The sequence below is a fragment of the Myxine glutinosa genome, chromosome 3 (assembly GCF_964187855.1).
Source record: "Myxine glutinosa chromosome 3, kmMyxGlut1.1, whole genome shotgun sequence".
Classification (NCBI taxonomy): domain Eukaryota; kingdom Metazoa; phylum Chordata; class Myxini; order Myxiniformes; family Myxinidae; genus Myxine; species Myxine glutinosa.
In genome coordinates, this window is record NC_136263.1 from 137,052,362 (window position 1) to 137,079,289 (window position 26,928).

Genomic DNA, 26,928 nt, shown 5'->3' on the forward strand with positions numbered 1-26,928 from the left:
GGAGGTAGATCCTAGACTCGTGGAAGTAGATCCTAGACCCATGGAGGTAGATCCTAGACTCGTGGAGGTAGATCCTAGACCCGTGGAAGTAGATCCTAGACTCGTGGAAGTAGATCCTAGACCCGTGGAGGTAGATCCTTTACTCGTGGAGGTAGATCCTAGACTCGTGGAGGTGTATCGTAGACTCGTGGAGGTAGATCCTAGACTCGTGGAGGTGTATCATACTATCATAGACTCGTGGAGGTGTTGGTGAACTCGACGTTGACCAGATACTGGTGTCTGTTGGCAAGATTGTGACACTCACCGTCCAATTGCAGCCACGTCTGCAGGCATTCACGATATTTACTCCATCTAAGAGGTGTAAACGGCGAAGTTATGTCATTCACGACATGTTCAAAGTGCATGAAGCACTTTAAACGCGATTTTCCCGAGGCCATGACTAAACATTCAGCGCGACATGGGCGCCGCCATTTTGTATGTCATGTGACCCAAGCAAGTGTTCTGATAGGCCTAGATTCAAAATTAGTGCCTTCGATGCAAGACAAAGTAGTGCGACATAAACGCGTGGAAAACTTTCAAACTGGCAGGATCTGTTAGTTAAACTTTTTGTATGTGCTACAACTCGGCACGTACTCAGATTACCAGTGATTATTTTTTAGTCTCTCTGACCTCGGAACGGGATTGAACGATACACGGTGTCAGCTTGAGGCCTATAAGCGTGGTATGAATAGAACCGCTCTAATCGGGGTCCAATATTAAAGGTGACTGCATGGACCACGTGGTACGCAACCCGCTCGGTGTACTCAAATTACACGTGACTCGTGCGAGGCTTGGTTCCCCGCTTCCGTGGCGACGCAGGTATTTAGGTACGAGCGAGACTTGGTCCCGAAACCCTACCTTGCCTTTGCCCGGAAGAGGCGTTTCAAGTCTCTCGGTTACGCCAGGCCCAGAAAGAACAAGGGGCTTAATCCCCCCTTGGTAAGGGTAAGAAGGGCGGTGGAAAACAGTAACAATATATATATATATATATATATATATATATATATATATATATATATATATATATATATATATATATATATATATATATGGTGAGTCAAAAGTAGCGCCCGATTTCTATTTATTAACAATTATTTATTATTAACAATATTAACAACTAGCGGGGTCACCCGTGGGAATCCCACGGGCATGGATGTGTGTGACATTTCGACATATTGAGTTATATGCTGCACATTCATTTTTACAAAATGGTTACTGGCAAGTCATCAGATCCAGAAATGGTGTGATGAACACAATTTATTTATTTCACATAATATGTGACCCCTCACTCCTCTCCACCTGACACTCTCCTGTCTCCACCTGACACTCTCCTGTCTCCACCTGACACTCTCCTCTCTCCACCTAGCACTCCTCTCCTCTCCAAACCCTCACATCCCTCTCCTTTCCAATCCCTCACCTCTCCAATCCCTCACACTCCTCTCCTCTCCAATCCTTCACACGCCTCTCCAATCGCGCCTCACACTCCTCTCCAATCGCGCCTCACACTCCTCTCCAATCGCGCCTCACACTCCTCTCCAATCGTGCCTCACACTCCTCTCCAATCGTGCCTCACACTCCCCTCCAATCACTCCTCTCCAATCGTGCCTCACACTCCTCTCCAATCACGCCTCACACTCCTCTCCAATCGTGCCTCACACTCCTCTCCAATCGCGCCTCACACTCCTCTCCAATCGCGCCTCACTCGCCTCTCCAATCGGCTTTCCCCGTCTCGTTTCTCTCCTTTTTCTCCCGTCTCGTTCTTTTTCTTGCTCCAAATCGGCCCGTCGGAATCGGAAATCGGCCCGTCTCGCCCGTCGGCCCGTCGGAATCGGAAATCGGCCCGTCTTGCTTTTGTGCTTGTGCGTAAATAAATTGTGTTCATGACACCATTTCTGGTGTTGGGCTAGCGGCTAGGGTGCCGGCTTAGGATCCTGGGTTCGAATCTCGGTCGATCGCCGAATTAATGCCAGGGGGGTTGACTCAGCCTGTCATCCTTCCGAGGTCGGCTAATTGAGTACCAGTTCACTGGTAATTCCCTGTTTGTCGTTGAAGGCGGCAAAAAGGGTTGGCGTCAGGAAGGGCATCCGGCCGTAAAACATTGCTTCAAAAAGGTGACAAAAAAACAACAACTACCACGGTCCCCGAAAAGGCCAACCCCCGCTTTGCGGGGAAAAATGGCCTCTAAACGGTGGTTTTTACACCATTTCTGGATCTGATGACTTGCCAGTAACCATTTTGTAAAAATGAATGTGCAGCATCTAACTCAATATGTCGAAATGTCACACACATCCATGCCCGTGGGATTCCCACGGGTGACCCCGCAAGTTTGCATTGACGTTCGTCGATGGACTCGTTCGCCCGTCTCATTCGTTTTCTTGCTGCATCCTGTTCAAGTCTGCGTTCTTCATCGATCGTCTCATTCATTTTGGAAATAGAAGTTTCCACGCAGCGCATGAATTGTCACGATCCTCAAGAGGAATTTGTCTCGTAATCATCAAATGATAAATGGCAAGTAAATTATATTGTGGAAAATTAAAGATTTCAAATAAACCTATTTAAAGTGTATTCGCACATAACTAATTTTAAAAAACGAAGAAATATCTCTCGGTAATTTCCTGAAACATATTTTACTTCCGGCTAATAATGTTGAATTAAATAAAAACGAAGAAATATATGTCGGCATCATTGTTGACGTTTTTGTGACGACTGTCATCAAACGAAAAAGTAATATATCTTAACGGAAAAGCAAAAGCGAATTTTTAATATATATCGACACGTTGCCGTCGGTGTCATGTTGGGCGGTGTATGATACACCATGACGCGATTTTTAAAAATATATCTCTGCATTTTCCCGCGTGTGTGGAATGTTCTCAATTATTGCTGACACCGAGTCCAAAACCATCGATAAAAATGAAATCATATGGTGAGTTAGATTGGAGATAAAGGCGTGAGAGAGACTCAATGGCCTTGAAGTTGAAGTTACAGGCGTTTGAGAATTCATTTCGTTCTATAAACGGCAACTTTCATTGGATTTCCTTCCCGTTTTTTTTCAACCGAGTCGAAAACTATGTTAGCGACTGTGAAAAATGAAATGATATATCGAATTTTTAATATGTATCGACACGTTGCCGTCGGTGTCATGTTAGGCGGTGTATGATACACCATGACGCGATTTTAAAAAATATATCTGCATTTTCCCGCGTGTGTGGAATGTTCTCAATTATTGCTGACACCGACTCTAAAACCATCGATAAAAATGAAATCATATGGTGAGTTAGATTGGAGATAAAGGCGTGAGAGAGACTCAATGGCCTTGAAGTTACAGGCATTTGAGAATTCATTTCGTTCTATAAACGGCAACTTTCATCGGATTTTCTTCTCGTTTTTTTTCAACCGAGTCTAAAACTATGTTAGCGACTGTGAAAAAATGAAATGATATATCGAATTTAAAATAGATATCGACACATTGCCGTCGGTGTCATGTTGGGCGGTGTATGATACACCATGACGATTTTTAAAAATATATCTCTGCATTTTCCCGCGTGTGTGGAATGTTTGTGGAAAATTAAAGATTTCAAATAAACCTATTTAAAGTGTATGCGCACATAACTAATAAAAAAAACGAAGAAATATCTCTCGGTAATTTCCTGAAACATATTTTACTTCCGGCTAATATGTTGAATGAAATAAAAACGAAGAAATATATGTCGGCATCATTGTTGACGTTTTTGTGACGACTATCATCAAACGAAAAAGTAATATATCTTAACGGAAAAGCAAAAGCGAATTTTTAATATATATCGACACATTGCCGGCGGTGTCATGTTGGGCGGTGTATGATACACCATGACGCGATTTTAAAAAATATATCTCTGCATTTTCCCGCGTGTGTGGATTGTTCTCAATTATTGCTGACACCGAGTCTAAAAGTAAAACCATCGATAAAAATGAAATCATATGGTGAGTTAGATTGGAGATAAAGGCGTGAGAGAGACTCAATGGCCTTGAAGTTACAGGCCTTTGAGAATTCATTTCGTTCTATAAACGGCAACTTTCATCGGATTTTCTTCCCGTTTTTTTTCAACCGAGTCTAAAACTATGTTAGCGACTGTGAAAAATGAAATGATTTATCGAATTTGATTTGAAATAAAACTGGGGGAGAGCAAGATACCACGGGCCTACAAAACAGGACTCAAAGCTATGCGAGTTAATAAAATGGTGGATATTTGTTTATAGCCACTCCCAGAATGGGTGGAGCTATGGGTGGAGCTACTCTGCAAACCGAGTAAGCCACACCCCGGACAGACACCCAACAGATAGACAGACAGACAGACAGAAACATCTACGGCTATTATAATATAGATGTTTATTTAAATTATATAATGGACTACAAAATGTAAATGTTTCATGATATTTGTTATATTATATCACCTTTATCTATCAATATTGTTGAAATGAAGATCAAATAGCTGTATGTTGAAATATGTTGAAAAAGTCAAAACTTTACATGGGGTGTACTTACTTTTTCACGTGACTGTATATGAAGAGTTCAGATGCAAAAACAGATATATCCATTTTTGCTGAAATGAGAAAATCAAGATTTTCTGCTGTGCATTCCAGGTGAAACCCATCAAAATGACATGGGCTGTATCTTAAAATACGTGGACGCGATCGGGTTTTGGGAGAAAATGATTTGCCTACTGAAACGGAGGTATTGAAACATATACTTCGGTAAACATAGTTCAGTTTCATCAAAAATGGCGTTTATCGGTTTTTGCCCCTGAACTCTTCATATATACTATTGGGGTATGCTTACACATTGTGTGAGCAATAACAAACCGTGCTTCATACGTAGGTACATAATAAATAGAAGCTTTATGATTATACGCAAGCAACCCTGACCTGCTGCTAGATATTGTCATATCACCAGTGATTAAGACCACTGAATGATGAATGGCCGAACGTTTTTTTTAACTCCCGAGGCGAAGTCCCGAATTCTTGGCGGTTATGACGTGTGCGAGATGGAGACTGCGATACGTCTACCTGATGAAACACAGGGGTTTATTCCCGAATCCAATACCATGCCAACAAGAACAGGAAAATTCAACAATAATGATTTTAATGTGAACAAGTCGGGAGACGATGATGGTTCACGAGCGAGCGGTATTCAATGACAAAGGACGGACTATAACCGAAACGGGCCCGGACTGGGGTGTCGGGGGTGGCAGGTGTCGGCCCCAGACATGTGGTGTACATGCCTATTTACAAAAGGCCCCAATGCGCTGCGTTATGAGGTTAGTTAGCTACACAATACCGAAAATTCAGTTAGATTCCGACAGCTTTGAAAATTTGACGTTTGTGACCTTCAAAGGTCAAAGGTCCGATACTGAAATTTGTTGGAAAACTTGCATTTCATGATGTATGTGATAATATAAGATCATGTACGACATTTCACACTATCAGGAAGCGAACAATGTAATAAAACCATCAAAAATCGACTTTTCTAAATTTCATGACCTTGTGACCTTGACCTTGGGGCGAAAATGAAAAATCGAGCTCCGTTGGGCTAGACACATGACATTGGCCTAACCAAATACTGAAACCCCTGTCAGATTCCACCAACTCCCTCGGAGAAGATGTATCTTGAACTCGATTATCCCCTAAAAAGACATCTTTTTCGAGCATCGCTCCGCCCACAATGGGCGCAATAGACCCACTCTTGGCAGGACACAACTAGATCATGATATCAACCTCCCACCCAAGTTTCATCAAGATTGGATGATATCATTGGGTAGTTGTGCTGCAGACAGACGGACACACAGACACACACCCATGACGAATATAGTGGTCACTCTGTTTGATAACTCTTGAACCAATAAAGGAAGGAATGAAAATATCAAAATAAAAACTGAAGTTAATTAATTTCCTTACATGAGGATCCTCCATACAGATTCACAACACACAACAGGGGAATGATAAAATAAAAGTAAAATCCTTTCAGCCAGCACTTAGCTTGTCCAACAAGATCCTTTGGTGAGGTCAGCAGTCGAGGCCAAGTCCCACGCTGAAGTTGGCAGATACTCCCACGCCTGAGCGCCCAATATGGCGCCGGCCAATGACGCGAGCGCACCGAGCCACGAAGCGAGCAGCCAAGACGGCCCTCTCAGTGTTCTCCACCATTGTTCGGGAAGGACAGCATGGCCTCCAGCTCCCTTGCGCCAACAATAATCGAAGCTCCTTAATGATCATCGCAGCAAAATGCTCTCCTCAAAAGCACACAAAATGGCCAAGCTTCCTCACCAGGATCAAGAGAGATGTGCTCTTCAGTAGTTTCTTCCCTTTCTGCAGAATCACGAGCTTGTCCAACACTTGGATTATGTCTTTCAATCCTGACATACTCTGTCTTTATGAAAAGAGCATCTGGTAATGTAGGGGTCACTCGTACTGGACTGGACCACCAACACCTTCAGACTGTTACAGAGAAATTTATTGAAGTACGTGCACGGGGAGAGAAAGCAATTACGCAAGCCGTTATTACGTACGTAAACCCTCACATATCTCTCCAGAGAGGAGTCAATAAGTCTGCCATATTTATAGCAATACAAAGAGTGACCTACGAGCCGAAAGAACAGCCTAAAGGAAGGATATAAGGAGTGGTTCAAGGAGAGGTCAACCTCCCCTCCTTGCCACGCAAGCGGAAAACAAGCCACGAGAAAGAAAAAGGAGTCAAGCACACAAGATTACAGTTTGCCCAACAGATTACCTCAATAGCTGCCATTAATTCCAAGAACAAGGCACTGCCTCAATGCCTCTTTCTATCTGGCAACAGTAGTTCTCTATCTCACAAAGGAATACATGTTTCAAAGAAATACATTAAAATCCCACAGTGAACCCTTCGACCTACTTCCTTAAGCCTCTTGAAAAATTGTCACTCAAACTTCATCATCAGCCATGGTATTTATTGGGCAAAACTTGTCTTGGGTAAAAGTTGACTTCCAAAGCTAGCTGCCAACCAGGCATCCTATGTCATGCAAAATCTTTCATTGGGACATCTAAACTTTTATCTACTTTCAAGGCCTTAATCCACAGCTTGATGGAGTACTGATCTCCCTTTTGGGCTGACACTCCTGCCTAACATCTTGCTCAGCTTTATGCTGTGGAAACCAAGGCCCTTAAAATCACTGGTATCGCCTGCAATGAAGCTGAGTCTCTGGGCCGAGTGCTTTCACATCCCAGACAGGTCAGTCGTATCTTTGTCTTCTACCATCTCCTTTATGTTCTTGCACCCTCTGCCCTTTCCATGCTCTCTCTCTCCCTCCCTCTCCGTCCCCCATGTTTCTGCAGGTGCACATGGCCTGCCAGTAACCCACTTCTGGTGAAACTCCCCAAATCCAGGCTCACTCCTCACCACCGCTCATTCGTTCCTGTTTTCTCTCACCTGAGGAACAAACTTCCTCAGTCCGTTCAATCTCATTCTTACCTTCAATGCTTCAAGACAGCTATTTACCACCATCTCAGGTCACCCCCCATCTCCACTCATTGTCTTTTATGACTTTAATAACCTTCTCCAAATCTACCTATTTCCAGGGTTTCCAGGTTATTGGGTTCCCCTCTCCTTCACCCTCTTCTACATTTTTTTGGTGTTCCCTTTCTGCTTCTTCTACATTTTTCTCTTCCACTTCTGGAATTAAGAATTAATTGTGTGTTATGTCCCTCACAAATGTCTACCAATCAGAGCTGAGGATCTGGTTACATGACAGAGGGACAGCAGATCCTTTACTCAGCAGATCCAAGCCCAGCTATGCCATTGTTAGACTATTGGTCTTGTTTTGATAATGCAGGCTTTCGTTAATTTGTGCAGTAGCTTCTGATAATACTTATGTATTGGCAATTACGAATAACATAAAATTGAGTTCAGCCTCTGGAATATCTGAGAAATCAATAACATTTAATTGTTGTCATTGTTTATGTAATAAAATAACCCCAACATATATTCAACTAGAGCAATGCGACTGTGTCGCCAATATGCCTCCGCATAGTCCCACAACGGGTAGATGCTCACTGTCCCTGTCCTAAAATTGTTACCAATTAGTAATTGCACTGATGCTTTGTAATTGCAGTAATTGCACTGAACTGATGTTCATTGTCCTAAAAATAAGCAAGTTTGATTTAAATCACTTCAGCTGTTTTCAAGTATCACATTTTCACCAGCCAACACAGGTTTCACATCGATCGGTGAAGCGGTTTCAGAGAAGAGATTTTTAAAATAAATATCGGCTTTCAAGCTAATATGGCTGCCACACCACATGACATATGACCTTTAAAAATGTACACTCTGCATATGTATAAGTAGGGGATCACGTTTGTGAGGTTTTGTGTTGATCGGATAAGTTTCGTTTTTCTATCCAAGATGGCTGCCGAACCGCATGACCTATGATGTCATCATTTTCAAACTACATGCAACTATGGTGTTAGATTATGTTTGTAAAATTTCACATCGATAGAGTAAGCGGTTTCAGAGATATAATTATTTAATATTTTCCTTCAATCCAACATGGCTGCCACACCATGTGACGGTTGACGTTTTCGTGATCATCTTTTAATCACCATGCCAAGTTAATGACACACATAAAGTTTCGAGTCAATCAATTTGGTGGTTTGGGAGAAGATGTTTTTTTTATTTCAATACAAATTTAATATTTCAATACAAATGGGTTATAGATCATGTGCATGCAATTTCAGATTTTTAGGATAAGTAAGTCGATTAAAACATTTTTGGCTGGTATACCACTTCACCTATGATGTCATCATTATCATGCTTTTGTTCCCCATTTGGAGTACTTGACAATGTGCCAAGTTTCAAATCTTTCCATTCAGCAGTTTCCGAGAATTTTTTTTTTTTTTGCGTTTATTTGAAGATGGCTGCCATACCACGTGGCCTATGACGTCACAATTATGATTAAAAACATCCAGCATGGGTGTCACTCCTACCCTGAAAGTTTAGTCTCAATTGAACATGTGATTTCTGAGAAAAACGAAGTTTAACCCATACGCACATACGGACGGACAACCCAAAAACATAATGCACCTTCGGCGGCGGAGGCATAAAAATCGCAGTTTTGATGGCGTCATGCTTCCAATGGCAACCCCTAAATAAATTCCATGAGGGAAAATGAAAATGACCACCACTCACTGTACCACATACAGTAAATATGCAACTTGCCAGACCCAAAATGGAGCATTGTAATACTGTACTGTATAACTCAATATCTTGTTTTCTTTTACAGTTTTTGGAAGACACAACAGATTGTCCCAAACTGTGTGAGTCATTAATTTTGCATACAAAGCTATTTGAAGAAGCTAAAGGAAAAAACGTGTCAGCTTGTAGGATGCTCAGTGCTGTGTTGTTGTTATTGTTGTTGTTCTATCATATGCGCCCTGTGGCTGTTTGTTGCATCACACTTGGAAGCTCAGATGTGTACTGCTGATGCAGCGCCCCCGTTACCAGCAAGCTGGTACTCATTTTGCTAACTAACAACTCAAAACTCATTTTGCTAATAACTGGCTGAGTCAACGCACCTGGTGTTATATTTTAACGACATTACAGGGGCGGGAAATCCGGACCCTAAGATCTCAAGACAGGCAACTTAACAGTCAAGCCAACACTACGCAGTCCTGTGCTGCATGATGTCATAATTATCACTAAAAAGTAGACAGACGCATACTATGGTAAAAAATTTAAGTCAATCGGACCAACAGTTACCGAGAAAATGGATTTTTTTTAAATGCAGACAGGTATGTACGACCTATGTATGACATACGTACGTACGGACAGATTCGACCAATCGCTTAACCCCACTCTTCGCTTCGCGAGCGCAAGGTAATAATATAATATTAATATACGTTCCCTTACAAGGAATTGCAATGTAGGAGGAGGTCATTAGGCCATCAAAGCCTGCAGCCTGGTGTTGGCTTACAGTCAAGGTGGCTGGCTTGAGATCTTAGGGTCCTAAGTTTGAGCCCCTGCCATGCAGTTAAAACAACACCAGGTGGGTTGACTCAGCCTGCCATCATTAGGAGGTTGGAAAAATGAGTACCAGCTTACTGGGAGGAATGAGGCATTCGAGTATCCTGCGCCGGAGTGGGACCCGTCCAGGATTGTGCCCATTAGCGAAGGAAAAACTGCTTCAGCAACCCTATATGTCTGAAAGTGTGAATATGGTGGTTCTTCTTCTTTCTACCTGGATATGCCCTGACACCACATTCACTGCTTGCTATTTCAGAGTGTGGTTGTTGTCTCACTAATTCATAATTCCAGGTTGTTTGCATGTCATATTTCAACAGCCAGCTTCAGCTACAAAGGGCAACCATGATGACAACCAACTTATCCTAAAAAGCCAGGAAGTATCATAACGTAATGAATACTTTGAGAAACCTATCTCAGGGTTCCATTGATAACATATGAATGATAAAGCACAATTCAGTACAACCTGTAGACAAATATCTCCATGCCATTGTTTTTTAATGGCAAATAGTTTGCTAAGATATGGCAACTCTTAAGTATTTTCCAATAGAATGTTTAAAGCAATATAAACTTGAGTCATCAGTATTTTCAATGTCTCAAGTAAATAAAACCTTCATTCTTCCATGTGTTCTATTTGCAGCGGCCTTTAACCAAGATCAAATTGGAGGTCGTAACAGCAATACCCTACCAAGAGCAGAGAAACCACAGGCACCTCTTCCATTTCTGTCGACCAGTGCAAGTTTCACCAGTAAATCACAGTCGCAGTCTGCAACACCACCCCGGTATGACTTTGGTTGTCGCCCTTTATATACAGACTTGTCATTTAATATGGGAAAATTTTTTTTCTTGACTTGGGTTTACTTTCTGAACTCGGTATATCAATCTGGTGAGTTTCTTTTACGCTTCGGTGATTTATTTGTTAAAAGAACCATGTCACTGATTGTCGCAGCAAGAAGTCAATAACAGGATTATATCACAGGTGGCGTGACAAAATGTACGGACAGGTACATTTGACGATTGGCTTCACAATCGGGTATATAAGGGTTGTTGCGTTCTGTATGAGTGGAAAACAAATGCTGCACGTCTACAAAAGTTATTGCCACTTCCCCTGGAGAGGGTGCGTCAACTCGACAATGCTGTTTGTCATTTAGTGGTGGCTTTACGAAATTCCGGCATGAAACAGCATGCTATTGCTCGGCAGTATGGCATCACTCAAGGTCAGGTGTCAAAGATTCTGAAACGAAATGCTCAGAGGGGTGTCCCTACTCCAATACCGAGGTCAGGACGTCCCCGCAGAACCACAAGGAGGGATGATCGCCAGCTGCACCGGTTAGTCCGCAATGGCCGTACCAAGTCAGCTAATCGGCTTAGGGCTGAGTGGCAGCAACTGACAAATGTGCCTGTATCCAGAAGGCTAGTCAACCAACGACTGGTTCAAGCAGGCTATCGTGCCAGGCGTCCCCTGAGAAAGCCACGTCTGACCAGACAACACCGCCAGCGCCGATTGCAGTGGGCCAGAGAGCACCGTCAATGGCAGCCAGGACACTGGAATCACGTGATCTTCAGTGACAAGTCTAGATTTCTGGTCTATCGTCAATATGGCCATGTCCGAGTGCACAGACAAGTGCATGAAGCCTACAACGAGGATTGTATAGTGCCAAGAGTCCAAGCTGGAGGTGGTGGGGTGACCGTTTGGGCTGCTTTTCATGCAGGGGGCAAAACTGACCTGGTTGTTCTGAATGGAAACCTGAACCAGTGCAAGCACAAGGCCATTCTGGAAGAAACATTGCTTCCATTTGTTCGTGCAGCCTTTCGAGGAAACTTTGTCTTCCAAGATGACAATGCATGGCCTCATCGTGCTCGCATAATCCAACACTTTCTTGCTGACCGTGGTGTAGAGCATATGCAGTGGCCTGCCATGTCCACGGATATGAATCCGATAGAGAACTTGTGGGCAGAATTAACGCGTCAAATCGACAACTTGGACTAGCAGCCGACCTCTGTGCGTGAATTGCTGCAGGCTATTGTAACTGCATGGCAAGCGATTCCTGTCCAAACCTTGGCAAATCTCGTGAACAGCATGCCTCAACGTGTACGTGCTCTCCTGAATGCTCGTGGCAGTTACACGAAGTACTGAACTGTAATTTTACTGTCCGTAATCCCAGTCGTAATTTAACTTTTGTCTTTGTTTAAAAAATTTTGGGCTAGTGTGCAAAATAAAGAGATACTTCTGGAAAACGCACAGAAGTTTAACACAGTACTGTCCGTGAATTGAGTTCGATATCAGCTTACATCACTTTCAAGGATAAATTTATTTGCTTCAATATGTCAAATGTGGTTTTTGTTTCTTTTGAAGGTCACATTAACAAAATCTGGAATAATTTCAACATAATTGCAATGAACTTTTGGTTCAAAGTCATCTTGAAAAGTAAGTTCATCCCCACAAAAAAAATATTCCATATTAAATGCCAAGTCTGTATTTCACCATTATCTTTCGACAGTCGCCTGATGCCAATTCAAATAGATTCATTCTGGGGACCAAATGAATTGGTCTCCAGAATAATTAGATATCAGTGAGAATTAATTGGATGTTTGTTAGTTTAGTTATTTAAGAGTTTCTTTGTATGCAATGTCAAGGCTCGAAAAGTGAGAACATTGAACAGATCAGGAAGCAACAGAACAAAATAAACAGTAGAGAGAGGAGGAAACACCAACATGAGGATTGAATAACAGAATTAAGGAAGATTTGGACAAATAAGGGATGTGGGAGGAAAGAGGTGTAGGAGAGGATGCATGGGGTGGACAAGAGGGATACAGAAGCAAACTCTCAGGAAGGAAGTTGGTGGTGCACTATTTTTGTTAAGAGCGAGGCTCATGGGAGAGCAAGTTGATGGAGGTTATGGATTCACAGTGGCGCAGCAGGGCAGCAGTTGCACGCAAAGAAAAAAGGAATAATCGAACAGGAAAAGTGGAAAGAGAGGTGAGAGGAGGGGATGAAACACGACAACCTGCAAGTAATAATGTTGGGCCAATGAGAGTAATAAAGGTTGTAGTGAGGATGGTAACATGAGATGGCAGTGCACCATCAGCTTGAACCTGGAGGGAAGGGTAGGAAATAATAGGCTCCATAGACAGGAGGAGTTACAAACAAAGGAGATAAGGTATGCAGTCAACCTGGGTTTTGGAAGTTGAACCAGGAGGAGGTTACAAGAAGAACACGTGCATGCTGCAGTTGCTGGTGAGGGTCGGAGGACAGAAATCAGTGCAATCGAGTACGATTGGAGAAGAGGCGGTAAAAAAAGCAGAGAGACCACTGACCGGCCTGCAATGTGAAAGCAACATTAATAGACCTTGTGCTTCAGCCTCCTCACAGGAGACTCCAATAATTTTGAGAGATTTAGATTTCACAGCATTGCGGAGAAACAGATGTGATGCTGGGGTATCAGCCCATAGGAGAAAGCAGTACTCCATTGATCTATGGACAAAATCTTTGTAGAATATGGATAGCTCAGATTTTCCAAGGAAACACTTGGATCAACGGAGGATGCCCAGTCTATAGCTGCCTTTTGCAATTGTGGTTTACCCAGAAGAGGTCATGGCTGATGATGAGGCCTATAAATGTAAGAGACTGAACCTCCTCCTCCAGTGACTGACCATCGAAACAGATAGGTGAGTTTGTTGGATGATCCTTCCGGGGAGATAGCGTGCGACATTGAGATTTTCCAGGATTGAAAGATTTGTTCCATTTATCACACCAGTATCTAATCAATTCCGGATTAGCAGAGTGGTGCAGTTGCAGTCTGCCGAGCAGTCGGATGGTTACTCTACAGCACAATGTGGAGTCATCTACAGAAAGGAAGAGAGGACTTTCCAGTGCATAGGAGAGTTCATTTATGTCGATGAGGAATGGGACCGGGCCCATGGCACTGCCTTATTGAACTCCATCCTACACAGGGAGAGAGGAGAAGGTTCGATTGACAACAACACACTGATTGTGTGAGTGAAAGTCAGAAAACCAGAAAGTAAAGCAGGATGCCAGACAGCATTGAATACCTGAGATATGTCCAGGGAGACAGTCCGGGCCTCTTGGTTGAGATTGATAACCTGCAAGCATTGCTGAGAGAGGAGCAGCAGCACGTCCAGGGATGAGTGCCCAAACTGATGGTGACACATCAAGTTGTTTGAAAACAGGAAATTCTTGACACCAGCAGTTATGATGGATGTTTGAATCCACTACTTCGCTTTTAATATTTGAAACAAGCTCACTGGTTGGTGTTTGATAAGATCTGTTGTTGCACCATTCTAGTCATGTTTGCTGACTTCCTGAAAAATGGGAGGTTGCCAAATAAGAAGTACTGACTGAATTGGGCAGACAAAGGGAAAGTAAGAATCGCGGAGTAAGATTTGAGAACATGAGGCCTGATGCCACCTGGTCCATTGCTTAAGTAGGATCAAGGCTGGACGTAACTTTCTCTACCTTCTCAAGTGAGAAGGACACAAATTCCAGTAGACAGTCGGTATGAGGGCGTCAGATAGGGACAGTGATAGGTTAGGTACATGATATTTGGAGGCACACACAAAGTTTAGACTTTCTGTCTTATCTCGGGAGCGTTTGCAGCAATGCCATTTGAGGAAAGGGAGGGGATTGAGGGTGGTGTGAGGGGCATGCACTAGAGATGGACTTGACAAGTTGCCACCATGACTTGGAGTTGCAGGAAAGATTGTTTGGAGAGTTCAGACTTGTGATTTGCAATATGGACTCAGTCAGGTTAACTTTCCATGTTGAGAAAGCAAGACGCTTGACCGATGCTTGCTTTCTCAACATGGAGACAATTTTTAACAACCACCCTTACTTTTTTATTTCCTTACATACTAGGCCATAAGATGAATTATTTACCCTTGTACCTCTTACAAAACATGTTCTGACATTTTAAAATTCTGAACTCTGCATCCCTTTACAATGACTACATATCGTTTAATTATGTCTTGTTCTACCGATCATACAAAGTTTACTCGACTCTTCAGATTTGGACTTCAGCAAACTTGTTGTAATAGTCTGTTATTTATATTCCTTTCTCCCCACTTGTCATTATCAGATCACCCTTTTCCACGACTGATAAATTTCAGGTAAGCAGTAACTCTTTTGTTGAAGATATCAAACCAAAATTTGTTTTATTGGCCAAACTATGAGCAAGGCCTAGTCATTGCAATGAAGTCAAATTTATGCGTATAAAGGTAAGAAACATGTATTAGTATCTTCAAGCAATATTGTACGTCATCGGTACAATTTCATTACTAAAAGTATTGAGACAGCAAATCCTAACTTGACATGAACCCTGCCAGGGTGCACACGCGTAGTATATTATCCACACTGTGAAGCAGCACGTGCTTTAAAACTCAATTATAGTCTCAATGTCATGAATTAAACAGTTAATTTGCTTTAAAAATGAGAAATTCAGTCCCGGGGGTTTCTGACATGGAGCAGTAAATGAGTTTTTAAAGTAGTTTCGAAATGGCACCAACTTTACTCCTGATGTTGCGAAATGTTATAATTCTTTGGCAAAGGCTGTCCACGTCCGTTTGTATTCAGATGTCTTCTGCTTCTTCTTCTTCTTCTTCTTCGGTATACTGAAAATAACGAAAACAGTTTAAAAAACACAAAATGTATTTTGCAGCCTTGATCTTTGAGCTTTAGATCTAAAAAAAAAATCAGCTTCTAACTTATGAATGGTGAACCAATTTTTTTTTTTTTTTTTTTTTTTGTATACTGAATCGAGGCTCGTGAAAGAGCTAACATTTATTTCACAAACAAATCAACCAGACAAACAAAACGTACAAAAAGAGGGAGCGGAAGACAAGATGGGGAGAGAAGGGGAAGCACACAAACACAACATCACAGAGCAGGGAGATGTGTGGGAAGGAGAGGGCTTGGGGGGAGGAGGCGCGGGAAGGGGGTGGGGGGGGAGAAGTATAAAACACAACGACACCAAGGACTTCCAGGACAGAAGTTGGTATTTCAAAAAAGTGGATTTGGGGTGAAATTAGCGGGGGTAGAAAAGATCAAGGTTTTGGATGGGGAAAGATAAGAGATGGTGGAGAACAGCTGTTTTAAAAACCTGGAGGGTGGATTGGGATTGAAGAGAGTGAGGGAGTTTTTTCCAGAGGCGGGAGAAAAGAGGAATGAAGGAGTGAAAGTGAGCAGAGAGTCCTGATTTTGGCAGTTTAACCATAAGAGGGTTGCAGGCAGATCTTGTGCGACCTGTAGGAATATTTGGGGGACAGAGCCCAGAGAGAGCTGGGGGGGGGGGCAAGGCCAGAGAGGAGTCGGGAGAAGACGGAAAGACCACTAACCTGCCTGCGGTGAGTGAGTGAAAGGCCCTTGGAGTTAGCTTCATCGCGGGAGATTCCAATGATTCTGAACGCTTTGGTTTCAACAGCGTGAAGATGAGCTAGGTCTGAGGCAGGAGCACCAGCCCAGAGGGGAGAGCAGTATTCCATTGAGCTGCGGATGAAAGCCTTGTATGTGGTGAGGAGCTCAGGTGTGCCAAGGAAGGACTTAGCACGATGGAGGATGCCCAGATGGCGACTGGCTTTGGAGGCCAGATTTGAAACGTGGTTTTCCCAGGAAAGATCATGGCAGATAGTGAGACCCAAAAGCTTGAGTGACAGAACTTCTTGGAGAGGATTATTCAGAAAGTAGATGGGAGGGTTGCCCAGTCGGTCTTTTCGGAGAGACATCGTAAGAGTGTGAGATTTGTCAGGATTGAAAGACATGTTCCACTTCTTTGCCCAGTCTGTGATTTTGTCCAGGTCTGCAGAGAGTGAGGAGGCTGCAGACTGCCGATCTGAGGGATGAGGAATGGAGCGACAGAGAGTAGAGTCATCAGCAAAGAGATAGAGAGGATTTTCAAGAGAGTCAGAGAGATCATTGATGAAGACCAGAAAAAGCACAGGGCCGAGAACACTGCCTTGGGGAACTCCAGCCTGAACAGGAAGAGGAGATGAGAGAAACCCATTCAGGGCCACACGTTGACTACGACTAGAGAGGAAGTCCGCCAGCCATGCGTGGAGATTTCCATGGATACCAAAGGAGGAGTGTTTGGTGAGCAGAGCGGGGTGCCAGACCGTATCGAAGGCACATGCTATGTCAAGGGAGACAGCTCTAATTTCCTGTTTGGCATTGAGGAACTCCATCCATTGTTGAGAAAGCAGAAGCAGCATGTCCAGAGTGGAGTGACCAGGTCTGAAACCAAATTGATGATCAGAGATCAAGCCATTGGGAAAGACGAAAGATTTCATATCTGAAGCAATGATGGATTCCATGACTTTGCTGATAATTGGGAGAAGGCTGATTGGTCTGTAGTTGCTAGGATCTGTTTTTGCACCTTTTTTGTGCAAAGCGGTGATTTTGGCTGATTTCCAAGCAGATGGCAGATGACCTTGAGCAAAAGAGAGGGTGAGGAGAACAAAGAGAGGGAGTGAAAGAGCGGAGGAACAGGATTTTAGGACCCGTGGGCTGATGCCGTCAGGTCCAGTTGCAGAATCAGAGTCGAGGGTTGACAGAAACTTTTCCACCTTGTCAGGAGGAAAGGACACAGAGTCCAGGAGCAGCTGGGTACGACAGGGTACGGTGGGTACAGAGAGGGATGGGTTTGGGACACAAGATTTAGAGGCAAACACAGAGTTGAGGCATTCAGCTTTTTCACGTGCGGAGTCAGCCGTGTAGCCGTTTGAGGTGAGGAAGGGGATGGAGGGGGAACAAACACCAGAAACAGATTTGACCAGCCGCCACCAGGATTTGGAAGAGGGAGACAGATAAGAGAGTTTGGTCTTGAGAACGGAGAGATATTGTTTCCTGGCTCTCCTGAGGGTGGACACACACTTGTTTCGGGCTTTGTGAAAGGAAATTAGATTTCCTTCCGTTGGATTTGCTTTCCAGGAGACGACAGCAAGTTGTTTCTGGGCAACAGCCTCACCACAAGATTCTGTGTACCATGGATGGGAGGAAGGGTATGACAACTGAAGACGAGATGGGATAAATCTGTGCATGAGAGAGAGCAATTTACTTTGGAAGAATTCCCAGGATGAGTTGATGTCAGAGGCGGTAGAGATGGGAGATCAGTCCAGATGATTGATGGCTGCTTGAAGACCGTGCCAGTTAGCCTGAGTGAAATGCCAGACTCGCTGACGCTGAGGAGGCTCTCTGAGAATGGTCAGAGAGATGTCCACTTTAACAAGCACATGATCAGATGAGCCGATTGGAGCAGAAGAAGAGCAGCAGACATTTTCAGGGAAGTTGGTCAAAACCAAGTCCAGAAGAGAAGATGCTTCGTTGACTGAGATCCAGGTCGAGAAATTGACAGATTGTGTCAGTCCCAGTGAGTCGCAGAAGTCCTTTGCTGAAGAGCCATGGCTGGTGAGAGAGGTACCCACACCCAGCCAACTGGCATGGTGACAATTGAAATCACCACATATGAGGAAGAGAGAGTTGGGATGGGTAGATAGAAGTTGGTCCATATTATCAGACAGCGAGATGTAGATGGAGTCATCACTGTTTGGTGGACGGTACAACACACATATGAACAAAAGGTGGGAGCGAAGGGGAAGCCATAGACAAAGGTATTCCTGGGGGTGAGGTGGAGAGAGGGCAGTGCAGGGCGAGTGAGGAAGAGAGTTTTTTTATAAAGATGGCAACCCCACCTCCAGGACGAGGCTCAGGTCTATCATACCGGAGGAGGGAGTAACCTGGGAGAGATACCAAGGAATCAGAGATATCATGAAGGAGGAAAGTTTCTGTTCAGCAGGTCACATCTGGTTTGTCAGAAGCAACCTGTATGGAGAGATCAGTCAAGTTTGAGCGAAGGCCCCGGATGTTTGAGGTCCATACCGTTAATGAAGAGGAAGTGGGGGCATCGGATTCAGAACAGGGGGGGGCAGGGGTAGGGTAAGATGTGGAAGAGGAGGAAGAGGTAGGGAGAGCTGTTGAAGGTGTGTCAGAGATTTCAGAATAGCTTGGAGAAAGGGAAGAATGGGGCGGACAAAAGGTTTGATGGTGATTGGGTGAGGCACAGTGAGGTGTTATTTGAGGAGGGGGAAGAGCGAGGCAGAAGGTTGGGGGAGATTAAGGTGAAAGTTGGAAGGGGAAAGAAGCGGGGAGGACGCTTTGGGGAGGAGGGGTGAGAGGGGAGTCTAGGAGGGGAGGAGCGAGGGAGAGTCTCGAAGGGGAGGGGTGTGGCGGGACTTTAGGAGGGAAGGGGCAAGGGGGGAGATTTGAAAGGGATGGGTGATGGGGAAGATTTGGAGGGGAGGGGCAAGGGGGAAGATTTGAAAGAGATGGGTGATGGGGAAGATTTGGAGGGGAGGGGCAAGGGGGTAGATTTGGAGGGGAGGGGTGATGGGGAAGTTTTGGAGGGGAGGGGTGTTGGGGAAGTTTTGGAGGGAAGGGGTGATGGGGAAGATTTGGAGGGGAGGGGCAAGGGGGAGGATTTGGAGGGGAGGGGCAAGGGCGAATATTTGAAAGAGATGGGTGATGGGGAAGATTTGGAGGGGAGGGGCAAGGGGTAAGATTTGAAAGAGATGGGTGATGGGGAAGATTTGGAGGGGAGGGGTGTTGGGGAAGTTTTGGAGGGAAGGGGTGATGGGGAAGATTTGGAGGGGAGGGGCAAGGGGGAGGATTTGGAGGGGAGGGGCAAGGGCGAATATTTGAAAGAGATGGGTGATGGGGAAGATTTGGAGGGGAGAGGCAAGGGGGTAGATTTGGAGGGGAGGGGTGTTGGGGAAGTTTTGGAGGGGAGGGGTGATGGGGAAGTTTTGGAGGGAAGGGGTGGGGGGGAAGATTTGGAGGGGAGGGGCAAGGTGGAAGATTTGAAAGGGATGGGTGATGGGGAAGATTTGGAGGGGAGGGGCAAGGGGGAATATTTGAAAGAGATGGGTGATGGGGAAGATTTGGAGGGGAGGGGCAAGGGGGTAGATTTGGAGGGGAGGGGTGATGGGGAAGTTTTGGAGGGGAGGGGTGATGGGGAAGTTTTGGAGGGAAGGGGTGATGGGGAAGATTTGGAGGGGAGGGGTGAGATTGGATTTTGAAAAGTGTACGATTAATGGGAAACGAACATTTATTGCAAAATGAGTTTCTTGAGACCTTCGAGTCAAAAATACGTTTGAGGACGCTGAAGGAGGGGTGGAGTGCAGGAGAGTTTCGGGAATGTAGAAAAAAGGAACTGTAAGAGATGGAATTTTTTTTTGGAATGAATAGATTTGGTGAGAAAGTCGAAAGCATCCTTTTATCGAAGAAGAAGAAAAAGGTGTTGTAATATATGACAGAATACAGTTCTTCAGGGGAAAGTTTAAACATTTTTAACAACGTGATCACGTGATCACGAACAACATGTTCGAAGAACGAACGAACAAATAAGAACAAAAAATAAACGAATAAGAGCAGAGTAGGATTTTTTTATTTTTTTTTGAGTTGAGATTTTAAACAAGGAAGTATTGGGTGAAAGACTGGGACAAGAAACAGAGAACGAAAGTAATTGCAGCGCAATCAACGAACCGCTGAGAGAAAAACAAAGCCTCAAGGTCGGACACGGAAGCCTGTTAGGCCTCAGAATACGCGACACGAATTAACCGACGATTTTGTATACAGGTATGAAAAATTAACACCGAGAACTTACTAAAGACACACTATAAGTACACACACCGAAAGATAGATACAGTTTCGACAAAAACACAATTGTGAAAAAATTACTTAACTTCGAAAGCGTGAGCGCATGGACAGCTTCGAAAGGACCTTTGTGACCCAATATGCAAATTCTTAAAATTTCAGTTCAATCACATGAAAATTTGTGATTTTACACAACCTTGACTCTTGACCTTTGAATCTAAAAAAAAAAATCAACTTCTAGCTTTTCATTGGTGAACCAAGTCAGTGACCCAATATGCAAATTCTTAAAATTTCAGGTCAATCAGGTGAAATTGATTTTATGTGATGGGTTTTTTTTCTTTGACCTTTTCACCGAATTATTAATTTGCCTTCTCAATATTCTCATTCTAAAGCCTTGGTGAAAATTTGATGACAAAACTCAAATGGTAAAAAAAGGTTATGGCCTGGAAAGACACAAAGACAGACAGACAGACACACACACAGAAATGATTACAAAACACTGTCTCCTGCTGTGCTGGGCACGGGATAATAACAATACTGTGAGTCATAATGTATGCACAATGTTTTAGATGCAGTATTACACACTCTCCTCCAAGCTGTCTAGCCTGTGTTCCAATCTTGATGATCCAATCATTGGTTGATGAATTAAAATATATATATGGTTTACATTGTGAAGAGTAAATGAGTAAGTTATTGCAGACACCCTGGACAAATTCCAAATGCCTGTCCCCTTCACTTTGTATATTGGGTGACCTCACAACTTTTTTTGAGAATAATTGGGGCCATTAAAGAAGTAGAATTGTTCATGTTATTTCAAACGTACATCTTTTTTATTGGTGTACTCTGTCTGTTATTGTAAACCAGAGACGACAGTATATTTTATATCTTTATCGGTATTTTTTTTTTTAAGCCCTAAATTGGAGTTTGATTAATCAAATATTCAACATTCATTCTTGAAGAATACTGCTGTTTAACGGATATTTTTGAATGAAGTTGCATCCAGTTCTGCGTGAAGTTTCTGGTTGGGATATTTTCACTCATTTTCCATTTTACACATTGGGTATACTCATAAGGTGCTTGTTTTACGCGGGAGGATAAAAATATCTTTTTAAGGTAGGAAAGGATGATGCAACATTAATTCTTGAAGAATTTTTAAGGCACGAAAAGATGATGTAGAAACGATAAAAATAAAAATAAACTTAAAATTGGATTAAATAACATATTTAAAACCTTTTCTTATTTATGTTGATCTTTGCTTGTACATTTTAAGTTAATATCTGATATTCTCTCAATTGTGTCTCTCCACAATTGTTTTGATTGTTTGCTTATGGAGAAATCAATATTTACATACCTTGTAAATATATTGCAGAATTTGGATGAATCAAGGCCACATAGCGAAAAAAACGGTATGTACCATATATTAACCTTGTACATCCAACCACATTATTTTGTAAATTGACATATTGAACATTGATATAATACCTCGTTTTTGGTCTAAAAAGGTTTGCACCATTTTTAGTAAGAGTTAACAAATTAGTGTATTAATCCATAACACAACATGGTCAGGTACAGATCCATAAATCAACATGGTCAGGTACAGATCCATAAATCAACATGATCAGGTACAGATCCATAAATCAACATGATCAGGTACAGATCCATAAATCAACATGGTCAGGTACAGATCCATAAATCAACATGGTCAGGTACAGATCCATAAATCAACATGGTCAGGTACAGATCCATAAATCAACATGGTCAGGTACAGATCCATAAATCAACATGGTCAGGTACAGATCCATAAATCAACATGGTCAGGTACAGATCCATAAATCAACATGGTCAGGTACAGATCCATAAATCAACATGGTCAGGTACAGATCCCTAACTCGGCATTGTCAGGTTCAGATCAATAACTCAGCATCGTCAGGTTCAGATTCACCACCATCTCTTATCTTCCCCCATCCAAAACCTTGATCTTTTTTACCCCCACTAATTCACCCCAGATCCACCTTGTTTGAAATTCCAACTTCTTTCCTGGAAGTCTTGGCAGTGTCCATATGTTTTATACCTCTCCCACCCCCCCCCCTTCCCATGCCTCCCCCCCAAAGCCCTCTCCCTCCCACAGTTCTCTCGATGTCTCCATGTCTCTCGGTCCCTGCTCTCAAATGTTGTGTTTGTGTCCTTCCCCCTCTCTCCCCATCTTGTCTACCGCTCCCGATGTTATTTGTTTTGTGTGTCTGTTTGTCTTTCTGTGTGATTAATGTTCGCTCTTTCACGAGCCTCGATCTTGTAGGGGCAAGAGATGGGTGATGGGGAAGATTTGGAGGGGAGGGGCAAGGGGGTAGATTTGGAGGGGAGGGCTGATGGGGAAGTTTTGGAGGGGAGGGGTGTTGGGGAAGTTTTGGAGGGAAGGGGTGGGGGGGAAGATTTGGAGGGGAGGGGCAAGGTGGAAGATTTGGAGGGGAGGGGCAAGGGGGAAGATTTGAAAGAGATGGGTGATGGGGAAGATTTGGAGGGGAGGGGCAAGGGGGTAGATTTGGAGGGGAGGGGTGATGGGGAAGTTTTGGAGGGAAGGGGTGATGGGGAAGATTTGGAGGGGAGGGGAAAGGGGGAGGATTTGGAGGGGAGGGGCAAGGGCGAATATTTGAAAGAGATGGGTGATGGGGAAGATTTGGAGGGGAGAGGCAAGGGGGTAGATTTGGAGGGGAGGGGTGTTGGGGATGTTTTGGAGGGGAGGGGTGATGGGGAAGTTTTGGAGGGAAGGGGTGGGGGGGAAGATTTGGAGGGGAGGGGCAAGGTGGAAGATTTGAAAGGGATGGGTGATGGGGAAGATTTGGAGGGGAGGGGCAAGGGGGAATATTTGAAAGAGATGGGTGATGGGGAAGATTTGGAGGGGAGGGGCAAGGGGGTAGATTTGGAGGGGAGGGGTGATGGGGAAGTTTTGGAGGGGAGGGGTGATGGGGAAGTTTTGGAGGGGAGGGGTGATGGGGAAGTTTTGGAGGGAAGGGGTGATGGGGAAGATTTGGAGGGGAGGGGTGAGATTGGATTTTGAAAAGTGTACGATTAATGGGAAACGAACATTTATTGCAAAATGAGTTTCTTGAGACCTTCGAGTCAAAAATACGTTTGAGGACGCTGAAGGAGGGGTGGAGTGCAGGAGAGTTTCGGGAATGTAGAAAAAAGGAACTGTAAGAGATGGAATTTTTTTTTGGAATGAATAGATTTGGTGAGAAAGTCGAAAGCATCCTTTTATCGAAGAAGAAGAAAAAGGTGTTGTAATATACGACAGAATACAGTTCTTCAGGGGAAAGTTTAAACATTTTTAACAACGTGATCACGTGATCACGAACAACGTGTTCGAAGAACGAACGAACAAATAAGAACAAAAAATAAACGAATAAGAGCAGAGTAGGATTTTTTTATTTTTTTTTGAGTTGAGATTTTAAACAAGGAAGTATTGGGTGAAAGACTGGGACAAGAAACAGAGAACGAAAGTAATTGCAGCGCAATCAACGAACCGCTGAGAGAAAAACAAAGCCTCAAGGTCGGACACGGAAGCCTATTAGGCCTCAGAATACGCGACACGAATTAACCGACGATTTTGTATACAGGTATGAAAAATTAACACCGAGAATCTTACTAAAAACACACTATAAGTACACACACCGAAAAGAAAAAGAAAAAAAGAAAAAAAAAAAAGATCAATAACTCAGCATTGTCAGGTTAGATTTCTACTTTGCACCTCAAAATAATGAGTTTAAAAATCAAATAACTGAAGTTATTTTACTTTAAATTCCCTCTCTATAATGCTGACAATACTATTGTGCTGACAACATGTATATTATTGTGCTGACAACATGTATATTATTGTGCTGACAACATGTATATTATTGTGCTAACAACATGTATATTATTGTACATTGAAGCCTGGTGTTGGCTTAGCGGTTAGGGTGCCGGCTTGGGATCCTAGGATCCTGGGTTCGAATCCCGGTCGATCGCTGAATTAACGCCAGGGGGATTGACTCAGCCTGTCATCCTTCCGAGGTCGGCAAATTGAGTACCAGCTTGCTGGGATGAATGATCACGGTGTGCACCCCGATCTAGAATAGGTACACCGTATCTCTGTGCATCGTAAGAGCGTGACCGAGGGTTGGCGTCAAGAAGGGCATCCGGCCATAAAAACATTGCCTCAAACAGGGAACCATGATTGTCATGGGGCCCGCAAGGCTAACCCCCGCTCTAGCGGGGAAAATGGCCTTAAAACGATCATTCATTCATTCATTCAACATGTATATTATTGTGCTGACATGTTTATTATTGTGCTGACAACATGTATATTATTGTGCTGACAACATGTATATTATTGTGCTGACAACGTGTATTATTGTGCTGACAACATGTTTATTATTGTGCTGACAACATGTATATTATTGTGCTGACAACATGTGTATTACTGTGGTGACAACATGGATATTATTGTGCTGACATTTTTAATTTCCTCTATATAATGCTGACGGGGTTTTAAGGTTTAAAGGAAGTCAATTCAAAAACATTTGTTTAACTAAATAGGCTTCCAATTTTTTCATTATTATTACTAGTGAGGTACCCGTGCTACGTACAGGTGGGAGGCCAGGAGCAAACACACAATGCAGAAACGGCGAATGCTAAAGCATGAAACCAATAAGTTCCACATTACTGTAGCACCTTCAGTCGCACATCAGACATGGACAGCAAGTTCATGAAGGACTTCCAAGAAAAACGTACCCGTACACAAACAAACGGGTACGTTCACGAAGAGGAACATCGATCGTGGGTCCGTGGCGAATCTGCATATGGCGATCCGCGTTCACAAAAGTAGAAACCATCACGGCATGTCGTCATTTACTTGAACTCGATATCTCTTTTTTCATTCCAAACAACAAATCTCCAATCACAAATTAATCATAAAATAAACTTTTAACAACATTGTTAATGTTTCCTTCATTGTAAAAACGACCAAGTCAACAGTTAAAAGAATTTTGAGCCGAGAGGTGTTACGGCCTTGGCAAGATCGATGGAGACAACAATCTGTTAGCTTATACAACGCCCAAATAGCTATGTGGAATTCTCTCATGTAGAGATGAAACTCACGTCGTTTGAACTTTGGCCGAGGTCATTATTTACTTTTAATGACGTTTATATACGAATCAAAAAGAAGATAATTGGTTTTGGGTCGTCCTTTCCACATATCTCATGGGATTGTGAGTTGGAGAGACGACCGTGATGGTGGAGAGGGGGTTGGCATTCTCTCAAGTAGGGATTCAACCCATGTCCTTATAAAAGGTCTTTGTCCGAGGTCACCGAGTCCGATCGGTGCAGCCGATCGGTGCAGCTGTGCAGCGATCGGTGCAGCCGTTTGTGTGGTACCCGGGAAAATAACGTTATGCGGGAGTCCAAACCTGAAAATGCTGGGGACCAAAGCTGAAATTGGAAAAATAATACAGCCTATTTTACTCCAGGGTGTCCCAGGATTACCCACCCAAAATATTGTTGCAATCGGTTCAGCCGTTTTTGCGGTACCTGCGAACGGATGGACGGAGGGACAGAAAGACATTTGGTGAATTATAGTAAGATTCTGTTGCCACAGTCTTTCGGTCAAAACATCAAAGACTGCTGCACCAATCAACTTAAAATGTTACAGGGTTGTTATAAATCATGAGATCTAGTGTACAGTCACGTGAAAAAGTAAGTACACCCCATGTAAAGTTTTGACTTTTTCAACATATTTCAACATACAGCTATTTGATCTTCATTTCAACAATATTGAGAGATAAAGGTGATATAATATAACAAATATCATGAAACATTTACATTTTGTAGTCCATTGTATAATTTAAATAAACATAAATGCAAATTTCGCATGTGGAAAAAGTAAGTACACCCTTGGCTCTAATAGGTGGTATTGCCCCCTTTGGCAGAAACAACCTCAAGTAGGCGTTTCTTATAACTGTCTACCAGTCTCTGACATCGACTGGGAGAAATTTTTGCCCACTCCTCCATGCAGAATTCTTTCAGCTGTGCGATGTTTGAGGGTTTTCTTGCATGCACAGCTCGTTTCAAATCCCCCCACAACATCTCGATGGGATTTAGATCCGGGCTTTGACTTGGCCATTCCAGAACCCTCCATTTCTTTCTTTTCAGCCATTCCTTGGTGGATTTACTG

General features: G+C 43.3%; 1 protein-coding gene across 3 annotated transcripts in view; it reads left to right on the forward strand.

Moving 5' to 3' along the window:
- LOC137423182 (uncharacterized) overlaps positions 1-26,928 on the forward strand; it is a 115,728-nt gene that overhangs the window by 56,805 nt on the left and 31,995 nt on the right. For all 3 annotated transcript variants that reach the window (XR_013622878.1, XR_013622879.1, XM_068110067.2), the window contains exons 12-15: positions 9,327-9,360; positions 10,704-10,845; positions 15,160-15,190; positions 22,093-22,129. Coding sequence is in view for 1 of the 3 variants with exons in the window: in XM_068110067.2 (XP_067966168.2) it covers positions 9,327-9,360; positions 10,704-10,845; positions 15,160-15,190; positions 22,093-22,129 (244 nt within the window). In the remaining 2 variants the exon portion in view is untranslated. The remainder of the gene's footprint in view (positions 1-9,326; positions 9,361-10,703; positions 10,846-15,159; positions 15,191-22,092; positions 22,130-26,928) is intronic.